The sequence below is a fragment of the Trachurus japonicus genome, chromosome 2, assembly GCF_045865225.1.
Source record: "Trachurus japonicus isolate A0001 chromosome 2, Traja_1.0".
Classification (NCBI taxonomy): Eukaryota; Metazoa; Chordata; class Actinopteri; order Carangiformes; family Carangidae; genus Trachurus; species Trachurus japonicus.
The window spans coordinates 5,229,675-5,253,871 of record NC_140908.1 but is presented as its reverse complement, the minus strand read 5'-3'; the positions used below and the strand labels follow the sequence as shown (position 1 = coordinate 5,253,871).

Below are 24,197 nucleotides of genomic sequence, written 5' to 3'. Positions count from 1 at the left end.
ATGCAGTTATAGCACTGTATAACTATAGTTATAAACACTCATAAATGATCATAATGCTTTATAACAATAATCACAACACACTATAAAGCATTTTATCATGACTTATAAGGTCAGGTATTATAATATGTTATAACTGTTAGTAACTTGCTGACAATGCCCAAATCCATAATGCATTATAAATATAGTTAATGTGTTATAATTGGATTATAAATGTGTATAACTATCATTATAAACACTCATAAATTATCATACGGTTTTATAACAATAAGTGTAACACATTATAGAGCATTTATGGTTATAAAGCCTTATGATCATTTATGAGTGTTTATAACTATAGTTATACAGTGCTATAACTGCATTATAACTCATTATAAGTATGGTTATAATGCGTTATAGAGATACCGTAGGCGTCAAATAAAGTGTTACCAAAAGTTTTTCTTAGGAATTGTGTGTTGTGTATTCTCTGTGTTTCTGTAAAGGTTAAACAAATTACTTAACCAAGGCTAGTTGCACCTTAAATCTAACTCTGTAGACAGAAAAATGAAAAGGAAAAAAGTATTCCTTCAAAGTTTAATATGTAATGCTATTTCTTTGACAGAAATGTCCCGATCCATTTTTCACAAGTTCACTCGACAGCGAGAGAGTGAAAGAGAGAGAGAGAGTGATGAAACGACAGTCAGTGGCGGAGAGAAACAGAGAAAGAGAAAAAAGAGAGAGTAGGTCATTAATGTCAGCGATGTAGCTTGCTCATCCTGCCAGCATCCAGCAAGAAAAGGTCAGGCGGTGGAAATGAGACCGCCGCCGTTCGACCACGCTTCATTTAGACAATGACCTATAACACTCCAATGATACTTGCCTTAAATCACTCTGCGTGGCCAGTTGTCTGCCTTGTCTGTGTGCACGCGCCTGTGTCTGCGTGTGTGTGTGTGTCCATTTGGCTTGCTAATAGGGTGAAAATACCGACACAGCCTGACGCCTGAGTGTTTCTGATGAACAAGTGCTGCCATGTACCTGAACCGGGTCTCCGGTGGTCATGGGACAAATCAGCTTTTTGTACAGAAACACTGTCTGAGAAGGTCTGAGTTGATGGAAAACCAGACCGAACCAAATATATAGTATATATATACACTCCCCAGTATCACAGCCAAGAAATTCAGATTACGGCCGCTTTCAACCGATATGAGCAAACTATTTATCACTTTAATGTTGAGATGCAGCTCATCTAACTAGTTCAGAAACAGTGGGGAAGCTGTGTATGATCACTGAATCATATTTTATATCATCATCTCTTCTCTACCTCATCTGCAGAGTAAGCAGACTTATATATCAGACTCTATTTCTATTCAGCTTTTCCCATCCTTTATCTGCTGCCTTGATAAATTCAGCTTGGAGTGTATTTTGGTTGTATATTTCTGCGGCATTAATTCCATCAGCAGCACAACAACAGAGCCGTGTCATGCTCACCACCCCGCTGCTCCACGTTTGTCTCTCAACACAAACACTGCTTCCATCATCCACTATTTCATCCCTGTCACTTTTTCGTTTTTGACTGTCAAGAGTTTCAAACTTGCTGTTATTTGAAATGGTAGCTGCTGCTCCCACTGCTTCTTTTTTATATATATATATATATATTTGTGATGCAATCTGATGTTAAGGTAAGAGGTTTAAAGGTGAGATCATCCTAATGAGTAATTTCCTTCCCTTGACCTTTGCTTGCACCGCGTCTATATCTTTCATTTTTATGTTGCTCCAGTCTTAGAGGTGTAATTTTTTTGCACGATCTGGTACAAGCTGTTCTGATCTCGTGTGAAGGGGCCAGCCACTCCGTGTCTGAAAATATAAAAGCGACCAGCTAAGAGAAAAGCGTTAAGGCTACAAGTCTGGAGCCAAAACATTTTTAAGACACTAGCTTTTCACAAAAATCCCATCTTTCTGTCCCTCCACATCTGTCATGAAGCTTCCCAGCAGCTCTGCAATGTGCACCCCATTTTTGTAGTAAGCACCCCCCTCTTCCTTCCTCCTCCTCCCCTTCTCCTGTTTGCAGTGGCAGAACACGCCAGCTGCATTAAGTGGGCCATTTATACGATGGGGGCAATTCATCTTACAAAGCCGTCTTATTAGACTGTCACTTACACAGTATGAACAGTGCCTTCAGAACACCCCGAGGGATTTATCTGTTATTTTACTGCAAGAGAAAGAAAACAACGCCTAATTGGACTGAGTCATCTCATCTTCTGCAGGATCGAAACAAAAAGATATGAAAAAAATCTAAATGCGTTCCTCAAGTATGAAGACGTTTTGGCGCGGCTCAAGTGTTGGAAGTCGCCTCCTAGAAAACAAACAAACAACCAACCAACAACAACAACAACAAAAAAAACTCTGAGTATCCGTGTTGAGATGTTTGGGTCATGCAGATAGACGGAGCGACAGACAGTAAGGGAGAGAGAGAGAGACCAGGTGGAGGAGGAGGAGTGATTGCCTGTCTGTGCTCTGAGGAAAGTAATCTCAGAGCAATCAAGAGGTGGGGGCGGCCGACAGCTCTGCGGTTTGCCTTCTAAAACCACGGGCAGGTAGAGGGAAAATTATTAGGCACCGCTCCTGACCCCATAGGTCACTTTTATTGGACAACTGCTGTGTTTCGTATTAAATCCACACTGCCACAGACAGACTGACAACAGCATGTAACTAACACACTGACTAACCACCAAAGGGACAGGCACACAGACGGGAGGAGAGATAGATGAATGTATTTTGAACGTGTCTATAATGATAATATATATATACTATATACATATATATACACATAGGTTTATAAGTTTCATCAAATTAGAAGTCGGAAGAAGTACAGTATGCACTTTTTTTACATGGATGGATGGATGGATGGATGGATGGTTGGTTAGATAGATAGATAGATAGATAGATAGATAGATAGATAGATAGATAGATAGATAGATAGATAGATAGATAGATAGATAGATAGATAGATAGATAGATAGATAGATAGATAGATAGATAGATAGATAGATAGATAGATAGATAGATAGATAGATAGATAGATAGATAGATAGATAACACTATTTTTTAATAGATAGATAACACTTTTTTTATAATAGATAGATAGATAGATAGATAGATAGATAGATAGATAGATAGATAGATAGATAGATAGATAGATAGATAGATAGATAGATAGATAGATAGATAGATAGATAGATATTAGTTGGCTCTGAGGAAAAGGCAACACAGGGGCCAGCTTGGCGTCCAGCTGTGTCTTTAGTGCTGCCATTTCTGATCGACACTGAAGCTTTTATCTCTCCCCTGGAGTCGCTCTAAACGGAGGTGTTTTGGAGAAGAAAAAGAAAGAAAGCGGCCCCCTTTTCACTCACCTTTAGTATTTTTTTTTCTCCCCCCTGAGAGAGAGAGGACGCACAGAATGCAGAGGGCTCTGCAGGGGAGGGGGCAGTGGCAGCGGGTCCTAGACCGCCGGGGCCACATGTAGCTACAAGGAGGAGAAATTAAGCACTTGACAATCTCTGGGCACTAATAGACGTCAAAGTGTGAGTGTGTGTTTGTGTGTGCGGCTCTGAGAGAAAGGGAATCTGCCAAGTTGTTGCAGAACCAATCCTGGGGTGTTAGAGGGTAATGGGGGTTGATGGCTGGCCTGTTAAAACCTAAACGGTTGGGCCAATATTCATTCTCATGTGAAGTAACTGATACCAGCTCAGTTTCATCCTTCAGTGCCTCTGACCCAAAATGTCTGCACGGTTTCAGAGGCAACACCCCGGTCACAAGCTTTTCTTAGACTCTGCTAGTCTGGCAATTTTTTTTAGGGGCTCTTCATATTGCACATGGTGTAATTAGTTCTTTGTAATTAGCGCAATTTATTGCTTTGTGTATCCCTTTGAGACACGAGTGCTTGAACACAGAGGTCTTAATTTGCAATATTACACACTGTGTAATTGGGAATTTGTTTCCTCACAGCCCTGAGAGATTGGGCAGACATGTACACATATAACCGGAGTGGACGGGGGAAAACAGGTCGTGTTTCCGGCATCATCTGGAGCAAGGGAGGGGGGAACCTGTGCCTTCGGTGTAATTAGACCTCAGCCCTGCTTTATTAAAAAACAGCCAGTCAGGAGCTCATCAGTTACCTGCTGGACAGTGATTGAACCTCAGACCTGCTGTGTATTTTGGTACACTGAGCAGGTCACTTGTTTCAGAAGCGGCACTCTGGAGATTAGTGAGGTTTTACTCAATATCTCCTGTAGCTCCCTGAGTGTGGAAATAGGCCGCATCCCCAACTAGACACTAATAATAGTGAGAATAATAATGCCTCGCCCCATATGGAATGAGATATAATCCCTTATTGGTTTGAAGTGATGATATTAAACAGCATTATATGGGCAGGTGACAAGGCAGCACCAGCCAATTTCCCTAGATATGAAAAGGAGGAGATTGCAGGTGGGATTACCCTGTGTGTGGTCAGAGGAAAGGCAGCCGCCGGCGCCCGCAACGTTGTCGCCTCGCTCTCCCGCTGATTGTTTGCCTTTGAGCCGCCGCTGGTCCTCCTCCTCCTCTGCCTCTCCTAGTTTCTGTTTGTCTTTCGGAGGCTCATCCTCCTCCTCCTCCTCCTCCTCCTCCTGGATCTGTTTGCCTTTGCATGGCTTCTGAGGCCGGGCTTTTCCCTGGCTGAGCTCTGGCTCGCTGTCGGAGCTGGAGAGGACGACGCACGCCTGGTCCCTCTCCGGCGAGGGGGGTTGTTGAGGCCCGGGTGGCTCTGAGCCAGCTGAGAGAGAAGAGAGAGATGGAGAGAGAGGGAGAGCGGAGGGAGGGAGGGAGAGATGAAGATGACTTTATTGGTCGAGCCACAGAGTGTAATCAGACTTTGAAGAGTTTCATTCCCAAGCGAGATATCCATCATCTGAGGAGTGTGACAGTGTGACAGAATGACTGCTGACATGAAAGTAAAACTCAATATGGCTCATTAGTGATGTTATTAGCTATCATAAGTCCTTTACTGACAATTTTAGAGGTGTGAATGGGATTGACATTAGCAGGGATGTAGTGGAATGTGTAAACACACCCCTGTGTGTTTGGGAGGATGTTCATTTTAAAAGGAAGCATTTACAGAGCACATAAAAGACGATCCCACTTGCTGCAAACCAACCACTAATTTAGTTACGTTAAGATCTCAAATCAGCAGACCGGTGCATTTTGATACAATCATTATCAGACAGGCATTGCATTGCACTGATTGTTATTGTGGTTTTTACTGTCCTGTCTTGTCCTGCACTTATTAATGTGAAAAGAATTTAACACACACACACACACACACACACATCACTGCAGCACGTTCCTATTATGTTAACACATAAAATGGCAAATAAATTGAATCTGAATCTGAAATAAAAAGAAAAATCAACACCGGCTCCTACACAGTGAATACGAGCTGCTCTCATCCGGCAGACGCTATACTGTAGAGTTCCAGTTAAAAGTACAAAAACGTGACCTCAATAGATACAGGAACTCCTTCATCCCACTTCCGGTGGGTCTCCTGAACTCAAAGCAGTGTCGACGCTGAGTATAATGTATAGTGACTGTATGATTGTGGTTTTGTATTTTTATTCATAGACGTATTGTGATGCACTATAACTGTACATGCACTAATGTCCTGTACATGCACCATGCACCATTGTACGTATATGTAGCAGCCTGCATGCATATCCTAGACTAATTTCCTGCAAGACAAATAAATTTAACTAACTAACTAACTAACTGAACATCGTCTTTAGATCCTTTGCTCAGCAGCACACCGGCAGTGAAGCAGTGAGCTGCAGATGCAACACCTGTCTTCCCCTCTTCCTCCTCCTCCTCTTCTTCCTCCCCTCAGATCAAACAGCCAATATAATTTGCTGGGAGAATGAGTTATGCTTGTGTCACATTGTTTTGTTAATTGCTCGCCTGCATCACGCGCAATCAAATCTAAACAAAATAATTGTCAGCGATTGCCGCATCTGTGCGCCCGGGCGGTAACTCAAACAGCTGATAGTGGCCGACTGCCAATCGCAGACCTTGCTTTAAAGGAAATCAGCTCAGGGCACCTCGTGGACTTGGGTTACCGAGCCTGTTTCTGCGGTCCCACTCTCGGACCATTCATGTGATTTTCATTCATGCACAATGTTGTAACTCTATGAAGGTCAGGCAGAAATATAAGCCACAAAAATGTTAATGAATGCAGGGATTATGCCATTACTGCAGACTTTAAATAAGTGTTTTGTAAAGGTAAAATTCAAGGTAAAATTAACAGGCTGGAAATCTCACATTCAGTCTGTTGCACAGAACTTCTTCAAAAAGTAGCACAGCACAATTTCTTCTCCCGAGTTTTCTGGTAAAAAAAAAAAAAAATTTAAATCATATTTCACATTATTTGTTGAACTTGAGGTGTGAAATCTAACAAGACAGTAAGTTGTGAGACTTCGGGACGCAGAGGGCTAATTAGTGATCCTGCCTCTTTGTGGCTCGTTTCTTCAAAAGGCCAGCCTCTAGTCGGCTTCTTCAAATGTCATCTGAGTCTCCGGGCTCCTGGCCCCACCGCTGCCCCCCTCCACTAACAAGCTGAGCGAGACCGCAGAGAGACGGCTCAATTTGTGTTAAGCTGTCCCCACTGAGGAAGATGTTAACGGGGAAATCCTACAGGGCCGTGCCTCGACTCCACCAGTCATCCCCCTTGTCCCCCCCCACAATCAGGTCCCCATTATGTCTGTAGTGGCTTGATAAGGTTTGAGTCTTGAATCCAGACACAATTTACGACTGTACACAAACACGTGATCCTCAGTCTGCAGGGAATCAAACAGCTGCAGCCTGGGCTAAAAGATGTATCAAGGAAAAAGGAAGTAGTGCGTCCTCAAATGATCTTTAAAATCAAACTGTCCAACAAAGATTCAGTTGGACTTTGTAAAAAAAAAAAAAAATCTGAGCAGAGATGGATTTCTGGCTGAGAGGTGCAGAGAGCCAAGAGATAACCAAATTGCCCTCTTCCTGTGTACTTCTCTGACAGTAGGTGCTAAGAGACAAATTGCTGGTCTACTGCTGAAAGAGCTGAAGGACTACATCGTGCCCACGCTCCGAGCCTGAAAAAGCTGCAAACACAGGAACTCAACACCACCAATCTGACCCGAAAATGGTTGAACAGAAGCTGTCTGGTTGTTTACCGGTGCTAAACCCACTACAGGGAAACAGTTCGGACTAACAGCACCTGAGATGCCAAACCCTGCTGCACAAGGAGGTGCAGTAATAATCCATGACAGTTTGATTAAAAAGGAAAACTCCAGCACTGACAATACTGCACAACGGTGATTCAATTTGTATCAAATTAATGAAAGCTGTAGGGATTTCACACCTGGAAATTGGTCGGCTCTCCTACCTGCTGCACAGGAAATCAGTTTTAATGTTAAGTACAAGAAGTGATGACCGACATGGAGAAAGAAATGCCACATCCAAAAAAGATAATGGGACACTGTGAAACTGCTACAGCTAAGCTAAAGACGTCTTAAATGTTTTGAATTATTAAAAAAAAAAGTGGGCCTACACTTTAAAGGGATGGTTCAACATTTTGGCAAATTGGCCCATTGTCATAATCCCTATCGTTTTTTAGGAGTAGGTTCATTACCTTTAATTGTCGGTTCAAGCTATTTTTAGAACGGCGGAGCAGAGCCGCGTATTTCCTGTATTTCCTGTCTTCCTGTCTTACAGAAACAGGCTCTACCCTGCTAAAAAACCGACTGGCAAGGCTTGGCTGGCAACATTAAGCTTTAACCTCAGTGTTTCAGCGTGACACATGTTGACATGATGTGCATCATTTAAAGTCGACTGGGGAACCAATTCATTTCCACTGAATGAGCAAACACTGGGTGGCTACAGCTGACGAAATCTGCTGACTAAAGTTGCTAAAGTTGCTAAAACAGTTTTTGTCCAGAGATGAGATTCTGTTTTTTTTTTTTTTTGCTTCCGAGAGGTAAATCTGCCTCCATAATCACTGTAAACTGCATTTGTGCTGTATAAGCTTGACAGACGTAGCAGCAGTTGCTAAGGGAACACAAGGCTCCGCAAAGGGTCAATATACCACTCTAACATTTGGTTGCCAGCCTCTAATCTGCCGTTTCAGCCCATTCCCACATCCAGCTTCAATGGTTTTAATCAAATCATAGAAATCGTTCCTTTTTTATGTCATGGTTCATATTCTGGTACATTTCATTCCGGTACAAACGCCTCATGGTGCGACAGACCAATATCCTTCTGCATGCTGACTTTTCTTCCTCTACAGCTGCCGGCGTGCTGTATTTTGCCATCCTGCTCAAATCCACCAACAGTGGAAGCCAAATGCCTCAAAAACCTGCTCCCTTACATTCGTATAAAGCTTTGACGTCCTCGTGGCACCACGTGCAGGTGGTCCGTGATTCTCCAGATCATGTCTTAATACTAGTGACACAACTTGTGACACGGTGTGACAGCTCTCTTTATATGTATAGCGTTAAAACGTCGCTCTTCGCATTCCTCGTGTCACACCATCGTCTCTGAACTGATTATTTTGTCAAATTTGCACGAGCCGAGGACGACGGCGCCAGGTTGAGAGATATCTCCATAAATACAGTTGTTATTTTTCAGCACAGTCTGTGATTTACAAATTTAGCAGGTTGTTAAATTCCCTGTCTAGTGAGCTGACACAGCCCGCTGCTGTGAATGCAGAGTGGCGCTTGTGACAAAGAAGAGTGTGATTGCTGAATAGTTATCAAGCATCTGCTGTAGCTAAGCATGAAATGGGTGGAGGAGGAGGAAGAGAGGTGGAAGGGGGGGGGGGGGCAGATTTGGTTAAAATGTATGTGTGTGTGTGTGTGTGTGTGTGGGCGGTTGAGTGTGTGTGCTGCTCAAAAGCCGCGGTAGTGGCTGTTTGAACTGTGTGTTTTAAGTGCACCGCGCTCACATCCAGTGGGCCGAGCAGCAAACAGACCTTCAGCTCAGCCACTGTTTGCTGTGCTGTTGCACTAAATATAGATCCTATATTAGCATGAGGAGAGTTGAGAGTCATTAATGCAGCGTCAAGCTTTTTTATTTTTTATTTTTTTCAAAAGACAGGTGAGAAATAAAATGTGTAATGAATAAAATATTAACATAATGAACATGAACCATATGTTTATTAGTAAAATAATGACGCTGACTTGTTATAGGATTTTATGTTTCGCCTACACAGGAGTAGGACTAATTATCTCATTTTATTGATTTTAAATAGCAATTCATAATAGAGCTGCTGCAGTCAGTCACTATTAATCACTGTGTATTTATCTTGTATTTATCATTTATGGTTGCTCTGCTTCCCTGTGCACACACTTTGACACATTTGAAACATAAAATCCTCTCAGCAAGAAGGTTTTGGGTTCAATTCATGGGCCTGGACTCAACTCACATTAATATTTTTTTTTCTCTTTGTCATTTCTGACGTGTAAATATTCTAAAACCTTGAATCCTTTCATTTCCTTTTATATTTTGACCTCTGAACCTTTTTCAGAACAAGTCGCGGTGTTGAGCATTGACAAAATGTGAACGGGGCGGCGAACTCTCAAATAAAAACAGCTGCACAAAGCCACAGGAAGCGAAGCCTCTGTGTTTAGTATCTCACCTTTTCATGCCTTTTTTTCTAACACTGAACTTTTAATCATGCTTTTTCTTTTCTTTTTTTCCGGCTAATTTTCAGTGGATGTCTGAGCAAAGTTTCATCTGACTGTGAAGACACATAGGTTTGTATGACTTTATATTACAAGGCCACTGGAGTCAGTGCACCATAAAATTCACACTGCATTAAAAAAAAGAGGCACTAAAACTAATTCTGCCTAAATATTACTGCTGCTGAAACTGCAGCGACATTTTAGGGTTTTTTTTTTTTAAGTCATCTCTGAGCTGATCTGAAGCATCTCAGACATTTAAAGAGCATGGACCTGCAGTCTGCCAGGTCATAATGACTTCCCTCCCCTCTTTTTTTTCGCTAGATACAATCATAGGCTGTCAGAGATATCAACTAGAGCCAGCTCAACTTTTCCCAACTTTGTGCGAGACATTTGCAGCAATACTAGGTGCCTGCTTTCTCTCTCTCTCCCTCAGCTTGACAGGTGAGAATTATACTGTGTCCTTGTCATCTGCAGAGAGAGAGAGAGAGAGAGAGAGAGAGGGAGAGAGCGGCAGACAGACAATATTCTCCTAACAGAGCTATTTCAGACTCTGGCAAACCTGCCTCCATCTTTCGCTATCATGCATCTCCATCTGGTGAAATCTGTAATGCTGTTCAAATGTATTATGTCAACAGACTGCTACGATTGATATTGACGGGAGGGAAAATAAAGCAATGAATGGATTTCGGCTTCAGGTGCTTCATTTCAAGCGAGAGACGATGGAATTGTTGTCTCTTTCTTAATGGAGTCCAGTTTGTTTTGCAATCAGTGAAATGAAGTTGTTGCATTAATAAAAAGAGAAAATATGGGAACACATGGACACACACACACACACATCAGGAGAGGGTGATTTGTTGTTATTTGTTTCTCGTCTCTTATCGTACCTGACGTGACAGCAGAAGAGGAGCGCGGGAACTCGCACATCTCGCAGTAAGGCAGCAGGCTGCTGTTGGAGTAGGTGCAGGCGCCGCAGCTCCACGCCGCGGTCGAAGGCTCCGGCTCAGACAGCTTCCGCGGCGCCATGACGGAGACCAGAGCGCCGGCTGTGGACCTCCTCTTCCCCCTGAGTCGAGAGCTGGGGCTGGGAGTGGGAGTGGGCTGCTGTGACCGCAGCCTCTTCACGTGGGGGGAGAAGTCCTGGTCGGGTGTGGCGGTGGCGGAGGTTTGGCAGCTGGACTTCTCTCCTCTCTCCTCGCTGTTTTCAGAGCGTGTCTGTCTCCCGGCTGGTGAAGCCGCCGCCGTCTCTGAGGAGATGGAGGGAGATGTTCCTCCATCTCCTGTTCTCTTCCTCTTCTTGTCCTTGCTGGCGCCCGGGGAGAAGAAGGAACGGATGTCGTGCTGCTTCTCTTTCTCAAACTAAGAAAATAAAAGTTGCAAAGTTAGTTTTACTCTTCTGGTATGGCACCCAGTTGAGATTTTTCACACATGCATGATCGGTTTCATTCCACCTGTGGAAACACAAATCAACACAAAGCTAAGATGCATTCCTTCTGCTACCATCACAATATCTGCCCATATAATTTTGATATAATATTTTTTTTTGCATGTAGGATAGGATAGGAATTTATTTATTTAAAACAGGGACACTGCACAAATAATGTAATATTGTAGGACAAGAAAAGACGTCTTGAGCCAGGTTATAGCAGCATTTGCTAATTTCCACCTGACACCAACAGATGAAAAGATAACAATATTAAAATCTTTGAAATATGACAGGATAAAAATGATATGATGGCCATGGTGTTTTAAGTAGACAAAACAAACTAAGAAAACAAGAGGAATAAGGGCGCCAAGTCACGAAGGTGCAACCATAAATCTGACGTTAACAGATTTAATTTCCACATTTATTCTCTGTCGTCTCTCTGCGAACTCACGTGAGTGAAGAACACATCACCGCTCCGGTTTCCCGTGCTTCCGTCCGGCTGCAGCACCATCTCGCTCGGCGTCCACACGTTGGCGAAGTTGAGGAACTCCCACTTGTCTTTGTCGCCCACGTCCGCCTTCAGGTATTCCTTCCTCCCATTCAGAGTGCTGCCGGTCACCGTTTCCTGGAGGATGATGGGACGTTAAAGTTTCCACGCTGCAGCTTTTGTGTTGATCATGTTTCTACTTGTTTTGATGGTGATGGTTTAATAATGAGCAGAATCAGTTTTCATTATCATTACAAATCATGACAGCTCTCATTATTACTGAAGTTCCAAAGCCTGCCTCTTATATGCAAAACAATTCCAAGGATGCATTGCAATATATAGAGAAAAACAGAGTGTATAAGACATGTTTGAAGCTATTTTTGTGTCTTAATGAAGCAGCAGAGGTGCAATCAAAGCGGAGGCATTTACATTAAAGAGGACATCGCTGATGGGATACGCGATGACAAATCAAAGGCTCGACGGCTCATCTGCTGCCGTAACACTTCCCATGTTTACCTTCCTGTTGAGCATGGACCACATGACGGTGTCGAACGTTCCCTTGGCGATGAGGTAGTGCACGTTGACGGAGGCGGTCTGCCCGATGCGGTGGGCCCGGTCCTCGGCCTGCTTGATGTGACCGGGGTTCCAGTAGAGCTCGGCGAACACCACGTGGCTGGCAGCGGTAAAGGTCAAACCCTGGAGAGGACACACAAAATAATTACCCAATCACTAAAAAAACACCTTGTTCAGCCACTGCAAATGAAACTCTCCTGCCCCTTTCCGATGACATTTCAATTTTGTAAAAGCCTGTTTATCTAATAAGAGAATATTACATGCTAATTGCAATATAACTGCTTCAAGCACACACGCGCTTCCTTTGACTGGGAAGCAAAACATTCGGTCACTCGGAATAATTGATGTCAATGTGTTTATTAAGTTTGTTATTAAGAGTAAAACCCATTTTTCAGAATTTATTTCTATTTACAGAAATCCAGATTATGATTCACTACAACCTGTTATAGCTGCCATTATTGCAAATATGTAACAACAGCTAAGAAAATGCATGAACAAAAACAATATGTCGAGCTGTAATGAGTGTCCGTGTGTGAATACCTGACCAGCAGCCTGGATGCTGAGGACGGCCACTCTGGTTTCGGGGTCATTCTGAAACTTGTGCACCAGCTGGATTCGCTCGGAGGACGGGACGCTGCCGTCGATACGGATGTAACCAGCCTGACAAGAGACGAGACGAGAGGAAAACTCAGACGGTGGAGAAGCGACACTGAAACCTTTGAATGAAACGGTGATTGGCAGAATCGTGTCTCCGTCAGTTGAGGAAAGAAAAGGTAGCTTTATGCCTTTTTTTGAGAATCAACAAGGTAAAGCTGTGGCGGTTGTAGGATAAACACGATGGATTTGAATATTAAAGCTGCTGTAATTCATGTTCGGATATTAACAATGGATCAAATGGCGAACACACTGTATTGCTCGATGCCCGGCGCTAAATACAACACACTCAGCAGCTGAACAGCCAGATATTTCCCTCAGGAGAAGAGTAAAGCATAGCTGAGATTCATCAGCTGGCCACAAACACAACTCCAAATAAATGCTTGTGTTGTTCTGTATCTGCTGGATATGCAAAATATTTCTAACAGCAAACATTAAAGGGGCTATTTGAATGTTTTTTTCTGCCATGAAAAACTTACTTACCCCCTCTGACCAGAGCAGGTTTGAGGCCGCACTGATTTGCTACCCGGAAAATGACCAGATGAGCATTATAAATGTGGATTCAAACATAATTATGATTTTCAGGGCCAGGTTAACAAAATCTTTAGTGCCTAATAGTCCCACATGCGCCGGCCTGGATGTTTAGCGCTCTCTCTCATTTATGCATGTGCATCTGTAGAGGATAATTGGACGTGAGGTTATTTGCAGGTGTCATTCAATCCACTGAAGGTTCACACAGTTTTCACGGGGCGGTATTGTCCGTCTGTAAAAAGCTGGTGCTGAGTTGTGTTGGAACATTAAAGGCGAGGAGCGTTTCATTATCCTGTTTTCTATTCTGTAGATTTTTCAATGACAGATGTGAATAAATGCACAAAAGAAAACACTGAACCGGTTGCAGTGAATAAAACGGCTTCGTTCAAAGAAAACGAGAGCAGTAGGAATAACACAATATTTTGTAAATTTCCACAACAGCACACAAAGACAGCAGTGGCTCCATGTTCATTAAACCTGAACTTGAACTTGACATTCACTGAGCCGCTAATGCACTGTGGCCACCGCACTCTTTTGATTTTGGTCCGCTGGTCCTGCAGAGCTGCTCAGTGGCCGTCAGCGGCAGAGTGTGTTGGTGCTGTGGAGCTCCCACATGTGAATGTAACTGTAACTGCATGAATATGAAGGAGAGCCTTGCTGGGGAAGAACACAGAGGTCCGTTCCACTTCTCCAGCAGAAATAAAAGGTCAAATAAATTCAAACCACATCCCAAAGTCATAAAAACGCTCCAAAAAAAATCAACCTGCTGGTTCGACAGAGTGGTTTGTCTCTTGCATTTAGCGCACCATGTTAACAAGCTCACGCTTCATCAAACAAACCCTCCAACCAGGAGCATAAAAACAGCGTTAATGTCATGTGATTGGAGTGCAGTCGCTTGTCTCTGCCAAGCTTCTCATCGCAGCGCGTTGCTTGTCGTTGCTTTTTTTAGCCCATCTCAGTTAATTGGTGAGTGCGAACGCACCAGAGAACGAGCGTCTCACAGTGGAATGTGTTATCACACGTCGTACGACAGCACTACGTTCAGTCGACACCTCCTCGACCCCTGTGACACGCACGAACACATACAGCGCACACGTACGCAGACACACACTTGAACTCTTTCACAGGTTGCTGGCGCCGAACTAAGAGATACCGTTTTCTTGTGACGACTTGTGAAATATGCCTTGAGAGATTAGATGTGGAAGTAAAGTTTACTTTCTTGGAAAGAAAAAGTAGACTTTTAGAAAAAATTAGAAAACAAACACTGAAGATGAAGATAAATAGACAAATAAAATCCTATTTTACTGTGTTTGTTAATTATCTAAAATCGTACCTGCATTACAGTGCACACCTGAATTTAGGATGTATGTTTAGCAAATACTGCACAACTTCTAACAACTATTTATTAAAGCCCAACTCTAGAGCTCAGAGTTCAGTACTCTGTCTAACTTAATCATGGGTATGGCAGGGACTTGACTTATAAACACAGCGGGGCTGTGGAAGAAAGAATAAAAGGTAAGTGTTGGGCCAATTACCTCTGGTTAGCCTGGAAGGAGGAGTGAAATATGAATACGTTCTGCACATTTAATACTTTCCAGGTTGCTCTTAATGGGCAATTCATGTCTGTGGCTGGGAAAAAAAACTTGAAAAACCTTAAATGGAAATGACAGAAATGAACATTTGTGTCGAAATGAAATAACAGCAGTTTGAATACAGTGCTCCCTATTGTTGCAAAGTGATTAATAGCATATGAACAATACAAATTCAAGGATTTTTACAACCACCCCCTGGAGGTTTAAGGAAACCAGATGGAAACATTTCAAGAGCACTATATTACACAGAGGCTTAGTGCACAGGAAGCTGGTCCTGAGTCTGACTGATCACAGTTGATAAAGTATGGACAGAACCATGTACGGTGGCCTGGAGAGCTTGAGGCAGACGTGCTAAAGCTGAGCGTTCAGAGCCTCGTGTGTTTGCAGGTGAGTTTCTGCAGTGCAAACTTTTGCAAATTGATGAACAGCAAGAAAATGATGTGACATCGTTATGGTTACAGTTATCTTCCTACAGTAGATGTAGCAGCCATTGAGTCTTCACTTAAAGTGAGTCTTCTGTATAAGTGAAGAAGTCATTACCATCAGCAGCTCTGCCAGTTCCTGGAAACTTCCATGCAAATGTACAGTATTTCCAAGTAGCAGCTCCTGCTGTGAAAAGGCTAATTATGTGCATGAAGCATGTATGAAGAACATACATGACAGTCACATAGTACTGTGCAGAGTTCTAAGTACTAACACTTACACAAAGACTAATAAACAGTACATGTACATCCATAAATACGTAGACGAACGTGTCCCTGTATTAAGCAGCTATAGTGTTGAGGCCTTTTATGACAGGGGAGAAGAAACCTGCAAAGACGTGCTGTAGCTTCCTGTAGTCGAGGGGTGACCAGTGTGTGTGAGCGGTCTGCTTTAAATAGATGGTAAATCATCACCGAGTACGTAACATGTTCTACCTTGGCCTCGATGACGGCCTCGGTGCAGGCCTGCAGCATGGTGAGGTGGTGGGCGAACACCAGGAACTTCAGCTGCTCTGCTTCCAGCATCATCTTTATGTAGTCCTTCACAGCTCCTGCCTGGCCACACACACACACACACACACACACACACACACACACACACACACACAGAAATAGACACAGATGAAAGAGAGCTACTGAATCCATCACTTCACTGGTCGACCCCACACGGAGGAATCGGCTAGATCAGTGAAGAAGTCAATTAATCACCGCGGCATCCTTTCTGTGTGATCGATTCCCTATTGAATGGCAAGGATCCAGACTTTAAAAGGCGAGAGCACACGGAGCGACTGGGGCGCATTTGTCAGTGCGCAGATAGTGAGAGCAAATCAATAACTCACAACGCGATGTATGATTGGTGTTTGCACTCCTTTTTTTTCCAGGGGATTGTGGTGACACCAGATACACAGAAGTTCACCTTTTGTTCCGCGGGAACCAGCTCTGAATTTACAGCAACTTCATAAAGATAAAGCACCTTTTTTATTAAGTTTAAAGTCTTCTTAAACAGCAGATTTAAACATGTGTAATCTGTCAATTTGAGAAACTGGCTGGGCTCATGTATATTCAAACATTATATGTGACTGTACTTTGAATATTTTCTGATATTTTCAGGATTGGCAGACACCCAAAAAATGAAAAAGATGTATTCGGCTGGTAACATTTACCTCAGGAAGTAAAAGTTCAGTTTCTCACCTACAGTATGTTATTCTTGAGTTTCTTCTTTTTCTTACATAATCCAGTTTTTTGGGTTCTTTTATCTCTGTCTCTTGGCTTTGTTTTTATTTATGGTTTCAAATGCTAACAATGCTTTAGAAACATCACAGCCCCAATTTAATAGCACCTCACATGCTTCTGCTGAAGCCAGCGACCTTGATTGACAGCGTGAAGCTAACAATCTAAAAAGAGAAAGCGGGCAGAAGTGCCGGCGAGTTAACCGTACCCTGCAGGTATCCGTATCTATCATTTCACCGCGCGCTGCTGCCCAGCGATCACACTGTGATGGCTGTGGCCGTTTCCCCGCCACCTTTTCCCTTGCAAAGCTTGAGTGGATGTGCTGTACGACGAGCGTGTCATTGAGCATCCGGGGCTCGGCTCATTTCAGAGCCCCCGGGCCAAAAAGCTGCCAAGAATAGCACCAACTAGTGAGAAATACTGAGGTTTTGATTTGAGTCAAACAGAGCCCTTACTGGATGGTTTTGGAGACAGGACCTTCTCCGCGGTGTGAATCCCCACCCTCATATTCCCCACACCTCCTGCAACTTGACAACCTCTGCAGCCATCACACCTGCTCTGGTGGGAGAACCTCTGCTTTGCCTTGCTGATAATTAGCCGATGCGCCTGATAATGAATCTCTCCGCCAGGCCTGCCGACCCCGTTCTGATCTGGGGGGTCCTCATTACTGACGGCTTGGCTCCGCCGGCTTCCTTCCGCTGAGTTTAATTAGTGCACAAACTTCTCGGCTGTCTGAAGCGGCCCGTTAGCTTGCTTTAAAGTCCAGCATCAGAGCTGTCCTCTCTGGGTAATTGGGAGCAGATGCTTGGCGGGTAAAGCAATAAAAATACCCCAAAGGCGTTTGGCAGCTCCGTCGCCAGGCAGACTGGCAGGCAGGCAGGGGCCGTGATGCTCGTCAGAGTGACATAGATGTGTGAATCTATCACACCATCCCACCCCTCCCGATGATCCAAAAAAAGAAGAGAGAGCGCGTTTCTTTTTCTTTTTTTTCTGAAGTAGAGAAAGTGTGTCTGACTCTAAAAACCAATAGGGGAGGAAATGAGAATGGGCCAACAGTATCGGCTTTGAGGTGGGCGAGTGGGTGGGTGGCGTGTGTGTGTGTGTGTGTGTATGGGGGGGGGGGGGCTTTGTAATGAAAGGAGGTCCAGTGTTAGGCTAAACTGAGCAGAAATCCAATCAGCAAACAACGCCAAGCGCACAAAAAAAAAAGAAAAAAAGGGAAAAAGATCCAAGCTGGGAGGCAGGCTGAGGAAGTAGCGTGAGGATGATTGCATTCGCCGGTTATCTCCGGTCTTCATTGACCTCAGGGCCGCGCTCCTCATGGCTGAGGGCGCCGGGCTAATTGAGAGGAATACCCAGCCCCTCGAACACGGCTGACGATTGGAGAGGGGGATACTACATTTGGTGGAAATGTTTACTCTGCTACAAATATAAGAGATTATTAAGGAACTGCCTCCCCTCTCCTCCTCGCGTATTGAGATTAGAGAGGCTGGGAACTGATCAGAGGTTGAAAACTGTATCGCTGCCTTCAAGATGTTTCCCCGGGAAGAGGGAATGTAAAAACGCTTGTTAGATTCTTGTCACCAGTCGCTCTGACCTCTCCAACCTTCCTCATACTGTATGCATCCAGCGGCCACCTTTTCACACTGCTGATTTCTCTCTCATTAAAAGAAAAAAAAAGTCACTTCTATAACAGAGAGCGGACTAAGTTTCCATAGCAACAACATCACAGAAATGCTATTTTAGTGCGGTGTGTAACTTTAGAGATAAGGTGTAATCATGCCAGGCTGGACACACACACACACACACACAACTAAATAATACCTCAGTTATAACTCCCTACTTTGTATAAGTGCTTTCACTGGGCGACCATTAGGCTCTGTTACCATGGCGATGCATTCCCATGAGATCTCACTGAGTGGTTGGCCAAGCGCTCAGAACATGATGCTGTAGCTACCATCAATTCACCATTTCCTGAAACGTCAAAATGAATACAAATTACATTCCTTAGCTAATTTCAATCTATGTAAACCAATTAGGATTATATATAATATATAATATATAGTATGTGTGTGTGTGTTGTGTGTGTGTGTTTATTCTAGCTGTCAGCTTTCAGGGGAGTTAGAGGTTAGAAATCTTTTGTAATGTTAACCACAGGGCACATCGCTGTAGGGAAGTGTGTGTTGTTGCTTTGTCGACTACATGTCAATACGGCACTAATGATGTAATGGCGCCTGTTTCTCTGCACAGCTTCTGCAGCTACGGAGAAGCTCCACGACTACTTTTAACACAAACACCATTAAAACCATAAAATATAAGAATACTTTTGTTGTTGCCATGCGTCATGTTTTCTTTTTTATCATTACCCAGATGCAGCTCAAGCTTTGCAGCATTACAAGGAGATATTTTAAGGATGTAAATATCTGAGAAGAATGTTTTCCAGATTTTTTTTCTGTCATAAAAGTCATGTCCCAGATTCCTCTGTGAACTAATTTAACTTTTGTAAACCACAAACAGAAGTGGACAAAGTACATAACTCTATTACATGAGTTAGAGTATAGATATCCTTGGTCAAATAATGTTTCTGAAGCGGCCTACAGACAGACCAACCGTTGCATTAAAAACAGCATGTTTGGTTTCTCTGTTTAAAAGTTTATCTGGATTTTTGGAGTCTGGTTGTGAGCAAACATTTAAAACAAAAGGAAATCTTCGAAATAAACTGAGATTACTGGGCATTAAAGCAACTCTACTTAATGTGCTGTCAGTGTAAGAAATGGGAGATAGTAACACAAACACATTGTACAAAAAAACCCTCACAACTTTAGATGACATCCATCTGATTTGCCCAACTCTATCTGCCAAGGCCTCATATTAACTTCACATAAACTTTGGATTGTATTTGTTGCTGCAGATTTCATCCTCTGTCTCTTACATTGGAGGCTCATTAGGAGGAGCCACTTTGAAGACGAGGAATGTTTACAGCAAGCAAAACCTGTTTCCCAGCTATTGTTTGAAGGCAGACTTGGGGGGGGGGGGGGGGGTGAAATTATCCTTTGAGGTTAGGGAAAAGATAGTGGTTATAGTTAAAGATGCTGTTTGTACGTTTTCTCTGCCGGTGAGCAGGTGGTGGTGACTGTCACTCGACAACTGCCTCAGCCTTCGTTGTGTTGATAAGACAAGAGGTTAGAACGAACCCTCTGCCCCCTCTAACACTGGTGCTGGAGACGGCTCTTGGTGAGTGCATCAATGATGTTCGATGCTGAATTCCTCTAGACTGGTAAGTAAACAGCTGCTGATGCTAATGCTAATGCTAATGCTGGCTATGTAGCAATTGCAAGAACAAGACTTAGCTTATTTAATCAAAATATGAGCTCTGTAATAAGACTGAACTTTAAAGAGAAAGTTCAACATTTTAGCAAATTGGCCTATCGCCATAATCCATAATCAGGAGACATAAAGGGATAGTTCAACATTTCTGCTAATTCTCCTATCACCATAATCCCTATAGTCACAGCAGTAGGTTCATTACCTTTAATTATCGGTGCATGTTGTTTTGAGACCAGCGGGGCAGAGGTGCGAGCTGCTCAACAAACACAATGGAGGTGAATGGTACAACTCCAAAACTCTCTAATGGAGAAACTGTGACCTGCACATTCACCATGCTGTGAAATAATCATGTATAATTACGTAACATTACAGCCTTGAAAACAACTCTGTCTCGTAATTTTACATTATTATTTCATAGCGTGGTGAATGTGCAGGTCACAACTTGTCCACAAGAGCGTTTTGGAGTTGTGGGATTGTGTATTTGATGAGTTTGATGAGGGACAGGGGATCAGTACAGTTCACCTCCACTGTGTTCGTTGAGCAGATCACGTCTCTGCCCCGCTGATCTCAAAACAACATGCACCGATAATTAAAGGTAATGAACCTACTCCTATGACTATAGGGATTATGGTGATAGGAGAATTAGCAGAAATGTTGAACTATCCCTTTATGTCTCCTGATTCAACACTCTCCATGCACCCCTTTCACCTTGCTACAGTACACACAGGACACACACACTGCTGGCTAAATTCTATAGTCATAAAAGATACAAGCCTCTCCTGTTAGACAGACAGCAATCCTAAAACCAAGTTTCATCATATACTCTGGATTTTGATTTTTCTATTTGTCCGTCTTGTACTTCTCATCTTCTTCAACCTGGATCGTGTGTTTATTGATCCTCTGTGTATCTGATTAATATGCTCCACACCCCTGGCCTGCCGCTCTCCATCAACACTTTGAGAACAAACCCCACTGCCTATAATGATCTACAATCCATGGTGGTCAAAGTGAAAGCGAGGCTGCTCTTTTCTGAGCTGCTGAAAAGTTCACCGTTTTTTTTACTGCCTGTTATATAGTAAAACTGGGAGCGGGGGCTAGCAGTGAAAGCAGCTAATGTTAGATGTCGACTGCAGCTCACCGCCAATAAAGGCTTGAGTGCATTATGTACGAATGCCCCGAGATGAAATATCACTGTCAGCATCGAGGCATTAAACCACTGCGATGTTTAAAGGGGAGGGCTGATGTTATTCTGCACTTTTCTTATCGTCAGCAAAGCCCATGAAAAGACCAAAACCAACAACTTCTCATAAAACTTGTCTGACTTTCTTACTCTGTCTGTGGAGCCCAAACCTCAAACTTCCTGCTAAAGGTCTTTGAAAAATAGGCCACAGCTGTATGTTATTTGTTAAAGGTTAAATAATTCACTGTAACAGCGCAAATCTTGAAGTTAGGCACTATTTTCTGCTGCGGATTGATACACATTTGAAATACAGTATGAACACACGCTACATTTACTAGTAGGATTCCTGTGTAGTGTAATGACATAAGCTGAGCTAAAACAAAGATACAGTACGCTCCCACTTCCACACACCACCTGGTCTCCCATTACCTTGGCTATCGCTGTTTGTTTGTACATCTGTGTGACCAGGCCCATGACCTCAGTGAAGGGGTTGTCCGTGGCGGCGCCCCCCGACCCCATGCCCCTCATCAGTCTCTCCCACTCGGCGAAGCTGGCCGAGGCCTCCTGCAAGCAAGCAAGGGGAGAGCAAAGACAGTGAGGCCGCGTCCTTTATTTCTTCATCTCTCTCTCTCTCTTTCTGCTGTTTTTTTGAGATATAAAGGGCAAAACAATTAATAGTGTTGCTGGGTGTCCTACTTTTCCTGGAAGAGAAAGAAGAAAAAAAAAGAAGTTAAAAAAAAATGAGAGTGAGAGAGAAAGAGGGAGAATTCCCAAGGATGCCACCCCCTCTGACTGGGCTGCTGTGTTAGGTGGGTCATGAGCGTCTCCCAATTATAGCCGCCTTGTGACAAGCTGGGGTCGAAGATGGAGAAGCAGCCGGGCCGGTACAATAAATCAAAAACGGCTCGCGTGCTCTCAAGGTGATTGGCGAGGAGTATTTAAAGGCAGGAGTGGAGAGCGGAGAGGATCGCAGTGGGAGAGGCTGCAGGAGAGGAGCAGCATATGCTCCCCCTCTGTTAATAAACAAGACATACAGAGAGAGGCCGTGCATTTGTCGTCCGCATGTGGTTTAGCACTGTTTGTCATAAAAAACAGTCCATTAACAGCAGGCGTTGGCACATCTTGTCATTTTATTGGAAGACAATGCAGCACGTTATGTATGAAAAGCAGCGTGCAGCAAGTTTGATTCGATTTCCCTACAGCGTGCGTGTAATTTCAAGAGTTTCAGAAGAGCAGTGAACCTCCTTGACTTTCTTGAAAATTGCCTAACTTTAAACCGCTCCGTCATTAGAGGCTCTTTCTCCACCGATTGTTAACAACTCTCAATTGAATCTGCCTGAATTCAGCATTAATGTGTGAGATCTCGATTGGAATGAGCACTTTCCTTTGAGCGAGGAACTGTGAACCATATGGCGAGCTGAAGGCAGAGGTGACTTGCGCGTGATTAGGCACATACAGCCGCAAGGATCACGGGTGGGTGTGATGTGATGAGATGTCGAGGGGGGGGATGGGGAAGAGGGTGAGAAAGAGAGAGTGAAGGCTTATTAATGCACACACACACACACACACACACACACACACACGTATACAATGGAGGCTTCCTCAGAGAGCAGGTTTCACCACTGCGTCTCGTTCGACACAGGTACAATGAGAAGATTGTGGTGGAACATGAAAGCGTTGCACCATTTAGTGCAATAATTAGCATTTCAGTGGATTCAAACCTCGTCAAAGTCAAGGACGGCTGAATGAATAAACAGTATCACGTTGGAGGAGCACAAAGCTGCATTTTTCCTTTAAGGTTTTTCCTCAGATGTTCCACGAAGCAGCACCTGCAGAAACACAGCTTTGTCCGTCTCTGTTTTGGTTGTTTTTTTTTTCTTCTTCCTCCAATTAAAAATTATACATTGGAGCATTACTTTATAATCGGCTAGAAAAAAAAAAATCCTGAATGGCTAAACACTCCACCCTCGAGGATATTCACTGGACTAACGCTGACAAAAGGCCAAGCCTGAAAATGTAAAGGGCAGGAGGGGCATAAAAAGTGTCTGGCTGTGGAAGATAAAAGCCATCATTAGAGAGTAAAATGAGATAGGAGGAATGAACTGGTGAATGGTCCTGGTACACAGCATATATCAACACAGTTTGTTTAGAGGAAAATAAAGTCCACACGGTCTTTTTTTTGTGTGTTTGTTTGTTTCATTTTGTTCATATTTTCCTGCATTTGAGAGATTTGGCTGAACCGGCCACTTCACACCTTCCCTCCTCTCATCTCTCTCTACAAAAAAAACAGGCTATTTAGCTGTGAGAGTAAAAAATTCTGTGCGTTTTTCTCAGTGGAAATGTAGGGAAAAAAAAGCAATGAACTGTGAAGCTGAATTGCGTCTTTTTTTTTTTTTCCCTTTTTGTTTTCACCAAAGACAAATGATCTCCAAGCTCAATCCTCTGAGGATCTCACGCATGGAAGCTGCTGTTTCAGCCAACTTGAGATAACAGAGCAACTATAAGACATGACATGAACTTTTCCACCAGTTCAAAATGTTCGCTCTGTGGCTTAATTGGCACTACTATGTCGAAACACTGACCATATTTAGCCCCCAATTAAAGTGTCACTTTAACATTTAGGGAGGCTGAGGTAAAACGAAAAAAACAAAAAAACAAAACAAAAAAACCCCTGCATCATCACTTTCTCCAAGTAGCTTCCTTATTGTTGTGTTATTCCTGGGATGGCGGCTCGGTGCATAATTAGTGCTGAAAGAGCTCCTCCAGTGTTTCTGCATTCCTGCTGATATGATACAAAATATAACAAAGGGTTCTCAGTGTGTGATGGGAAGCTAACCCATCCCAGCCTTGACACCGGTGACCCGATGCGGAGAGTGGAGGAGAGGCGGCGATAAAGGCCAGGTCAGAGCCGCATTAGCATTCACGTGGAGGTTCCCACGCATCCATTACAGCGTGGGAGGAGAGAACCAACTGCAACCATAACTTTAGGGCGACTGAAA

General features: G+C 43.4%; 1 protein-coding gene across 1 annotated transcript in view; it reads right to left on the bottom strand.

Annotated features, from left to right (window-relative positions):
• Nucleotides 1-24,197, bottom strand: part of zranb3 (zinc finger, RAN-binding domain containing 3) — a 73,252-nt gene that overhangs the window by 28,620 nt on the left and 20,435 nt on the right. The window contains exons 8-14 of the mRNA XM_085796879.1: nt 21,628-21,762; nt 15,897-16,016; nt 12,743-12,862; nt 12,146-12,325; nt 11,594-11,767; nt 10,604-11,075; nt 4,472-4,786 (exon numbers count right to left, since the gene is read on the bottom strand). Of these exons, the coding sequence (XP_085653005.1) occupies nt 4,472-4,786; nt 10,604-11,075; nt 11,594-11,767; nt 12,146-12,325; nt 12,743-12,862; nt 15,897-16,016; nt 21,628-21,762 (1,516 nt within the window). The remainder of the gene's footprint in view (nt 1-4,471; nt 4,787-10,603; nt 11,076-11,593; nt 11,768-12,145; nt 12,326-12,742; nt 12,863-15,896; nt 16,017-21,627; nt 21,763-24,197) is intronic.